At 48.3% G+C, this 4,160-nt stretch overlaps 1 protein-coding gene across 1 annotated transcript in view; it reads right to left on the reverse strand.

Moving 5' to 3' along the window:
* Positions 1–316: 316 nt before the first annotated feature.
* The window catches only part of SH3BGRL (SH3 domain binding glutamate-rich protein like), a 12,969-nt gene continuing 9,125 nt past the window's right edge, over positions 317–4,160 (reverse strand). The window contains exon 3 of the mRNA XM_009996582.1: positions 317–484. Coding sequence (XP_009994884.1) covers positions 452–484 — 33 coding nt within the window. The 3' untranslated portion in view covers positions 317–451. The remainder of the gene's footprint in view (positions 485–4,160) is intronic.

Consider the following 4,160-nt stretch of genomic DNA (forward strand, 5'->3'; position numbering starts at 1 on the left):
GAAAAGACACTGAAAAATGACTGTGTAACTCAGTAACATTTTGGAGGCAACTCAGGCACTAGAGTGAGTATCTGACAAGGTTTTTAGATGCTGTTGTTTGTTTCCCATGTTTTAAATAGTTGGATCTGTAGGTATAACCCCATGTGTATTATTAGTACTAAAACAGTTTCTTAACTTTACCCAAAATGGATGAATTGCCAAGATAGTTGAGTTGAAACTCATTCCTGTCTGCCTCAGTTTCCTATGCTTCCAACTTGGAAATAAAACCCCTCTGTGCTCTCAATGCTCACATTTTCATCTTGTGTTCAGGTTTGCATTACGTAGGGTGAATGCTGCAAGCACCAATCAACTGTCAGAAATCACATCTACATTTCTTGAAGCAGAGACAACTGTACTGGTTTATAAAAAGCTGTGGAAATTCCCTTTACAGAACATTTAAGGCAGTTGAAATTCACGCTTGCTGCTTGGCCAGGGCTTCAGCTTCCTGAAACAGAAGAGAATGACACGTGTTAGTACTTTGATGAAGGGAGTCAACTTACACAGCCCTGTCCCAAGCACCAACACAACAAAAATTGCAGCAATAGAGAGTCAAGAATTAAGCAGCTCTGAACCCAGCTCAAGAAAGAGTCCCCCCTGCCTACAATGACACTAGAAACCAAGTCCCACCCAGTGCTGTTTTGAACTCCCAGCTCTGCTCTAGCTCAAGAAGGACATGCAGGAATATTTCAACCTGTGCCCATGGTCAGTTTTGACCATCAAAGCTTAAAACACAAGATGAAATATAACGAGTTATCCCTTACTTCATGGTAGGACACAGGAATTATTTTGAGCTCAAAGATTATTGGAACAGCTAATGGTTAAAGGGAAGGAGTTCTTAGTAAAAGTCTCCACATCCAAAAAAAAGGGGAGGAGGGGGAAATAAAGAGAGGTCTCAGCAGAGATGCAATTTCCTTTCTGAACTAAATCCAACCAAACGACCAAAAGCCAGAGCTCAGCTTCTGCCTTCCAGAAGGGAGATGGGAGCAGCCTGGGAGTCCTTAGCCAGCCACAGCTTGGAGCTGCTCCAGAAGACCTGACGTGAGCTGGGGCTGGGGCTGGCAGCAGGGCTGGCAGCAGGGCTGGGCTGCCAGGCTGACTGCTGAGTAATCCCAGCTCCCTGCTGCAGGGGAAGCCAGCCAGAGGGACCCAGCTGCTCCTGCCTGCCACCTGCTCCCCATGGCCAGGGCCAGTGTCCTTGGGCTACATGAAAGCATTCCTAGAAGTCCAGAGGCCACAAAGATGCTGAGAGAGCTGGAGCAGCTCTGCTCTGGAGCCAGGCTGGGAGAGTTGGGGTGTGCAGCCTGGAGAAGAGAAGGCTCCAGGGAGACCTGAGAGCACCTTCCAGTGCCTGAAGGGGCTCCAGGAAAGCTGGGGAGGGACTTGGGACAAGGGCAGGGAGGGAGAGGACAAGGGGGAATGGATTAAAACTGGAAGAGGGAGATTGAGGTGAGACATGAGGAGGAAATTCTTTGGTGTGAGGGTGGGGAGAGCCTGGCCCAGGTTGCCCAGGGAAGCTGTGGCTGCCCCATCCCTGGCAGTGTTGAAGGGCAGGTTGGATGGGGCTTGGAGCAACCTGGGCTGGTGGGAGGTGTCCCTGCCCATGCAGGGGGGTTGGACCCTGGTGATCTTTAAGGTCCCTTCCAACCTAAACCATTCATGATTTCATGATTCTATGATATGACTCTGATCTGAAGGAGCTGCCAAAGAGGCTCAGCAGACATACCAGCAAACCTCCAGCAACTCCCAGTGTGTTTCAGAAGGAACATTAAAAACCAATACCCCGCATTTTTCAGTCTTTTTTTCAGCTTTCGTAAAGTAAATGGGAACAGAATGACAACAAAAGAAATGCACAAGTAATTTTACCCAGAATATGGTTCCTGCAAGTGTACTTTTGCTTGAAGATGAATGACCTATCAGCAGCCATATGGCCCACAAAAACCAGTCCCAGTGCTCCCAGTGCAGCACTGCAGGGGGACAGGGTGGTTTAGTTTGAAAGGAGGAAGTCTGACATTTGCTAAACTCAACTTTTATGTGATGGAGTTGTTTGCCTGCATAGAAATACTGAAGATAAACAGACTCAACAGTATCATGGTTAACACGAGCCAGTAACGCTCAACAAAACAAGAGGAAGAAGGACTAAGTGGGGAACTTCCAAGAGTTTTAAGAGTGGGGACACAGTGGGTGACCCCAGCCCATGGGGCAGGAAGTACCACACGTATCTCAGGGACGTGGAGGATCTCTCAGCTTTTCCTGGCTACCTGCCCAAGAGCCTCACATGGTGCTGGCTCTGAGCTCCAGGGTGTGGGAACAGCCTTGCAGGGCCTGGGCATCAAGAAGGCAGGGACAAGCTCTTGTCACTTGTGCCTTGGGACAGGACAGGGGGCAATGGATTCAAACTGGAGCCCAGGAAGTTCCACCTGGCTGCTGGTGCCAGGGCATCCTGTCACCTGAGGGCAGAAAAGGCAGGTGAAGAAGGAAGGAGAGATTACAAAGGACTATAAAACCGAGGCAGGGGGGAAGGCTGTTTGATACTCTCTAAAAGGCAAGTGTTTTTTTGAATGGTGACCAGGACGTGCTCATAAAATCATAGGGGTTAGAAGGGACCTCTGAAGATAATGGAGTCCCACCCCCCTGCAGGAACAACTGGAGCAGATCACTCAAAGGCATCCAGGCAGGTCTTGAATGTCTCCAGAGATGAAGACTCCACAACCCCCTGGGCAGCCTGTCCCAGGGCTCTGTTACCCTCCCAGGAAAGAAGTTTTTCCTCATGTTGAGGTGGAACTTCCTGTGTTGTCACTTGGTGCTGTTTCCCCATGTCCTATCACAGGGCACCACTGAAAAGAGACTGGCCCCTTCTTGACATCCACCCTTCAGATATTTATAGATATTAGTAAGGTCCCCTCTTAGTTTTTTCTTCTCAAGACATCTCAAGATGGTTCCCTTGGCTTTGTAACAACTCCATTCACAGAATCCCAGAATCATTCTGGTTGGAAAAGACCTTTAAGGTCATTGAGTCCAACCATAACCTACCTCCACCAACCATTTACCTCATACTACCAAGTCCAAAAAAGTCCCTTAACCAGTTCCAGGCACTTCATAAGTAGCATCTAGCTTTTATTTTCCTTTTTCTCCCAGAAAATGCAGGACAAAGCACTTAGACAGTGGCAAGCTGGAGAGATATTTCCCTGCTCTCCAGGAAAGGGGGTACAATAGCTCCAAGAACATGCTACCCTATTTGTCTTGAAGGTCAAACTCCATTTCCTTGGACATGGTCCTGCAAGCTACCTGGCTCAGCTTTTCAGACTTGGCACTATCTGGGCCTCAGCCCTTAAATGAGTCATCTCAGCCTTTAACTCACTAAATCCTCTCCCTTTATAACCCACCCATATTTAAGAAATCTGAAGGCCACCCTTTCCCAGGGCTTGGCAGCCCATTTGTACTCTCAGTGCCCAAAACCACAAACCAACCCACCAGGGCTCAGTAAAGAAGTGACCTGCACTTCCCATCCTCACTTCTGAGCCCATCTTGTTCAGCATGAACATTGGACCTTTGTGTTTAGAGGCAAACAACTTCCCAAACCTCTCATGATGACATTTAATGGGGTTTGGTCTCTCTTACAATTGCACAAAGGTTGATCCCAGATTCCTTCCAGTTTAGGCAGCAACATTTGCAGAGTCACTAACTACAATATCACACCCCAGCTGCATGCAGCTATGCTGTAAATGCCAATTGCAGCAGCTACAAATCAGTTTCTCCTCCTTGGCAGCAGGCAATCAGCTTGGTTTGACATCATGTAGTTGTGGGATGGAAACCAAAAGGCAGACCAACAGCAGAAGGCAGTGGGGACAAGGTCACTGCCTTGGCTCAGAAGCACCTCTCTGTGCTGCAGCAAACAGTAGGAAAATTCAGTAGAGCACAACTGCATTATGCTGCTCCTTTTTCAAACCCACCTTTTTCCTTAGGTGAGGACAGAAGCAGAGCAACTAACAGCCATGCAGACTGCTTCTGCAGCCTGGCAGGTCAAGAAGCAGTGATGCTCAGAAAGGTTAAAGAGACATGATCTGGTTTGATAGAGCACAACTGCTCTCCAGTTCCACTGCACTTTCAAGGCCTTGGCTGGG

This window comes from Chaetura pelagica, unplaced genomic scaffold (genome assembly GCF_000747805.2).
Source record: "Chaetura pelagica isolate M959 unplaced genomic scaffold, ChaPel_1.0 scaffold103, whole genome shotgun sequence".
NCBI classification, from domain to species: domain Eukaryota; kingdom Metazoa; phylum Chordata; class Aves; order Apodiformes; family Apodidae; genus Chaetura; species Chaetura pelagica.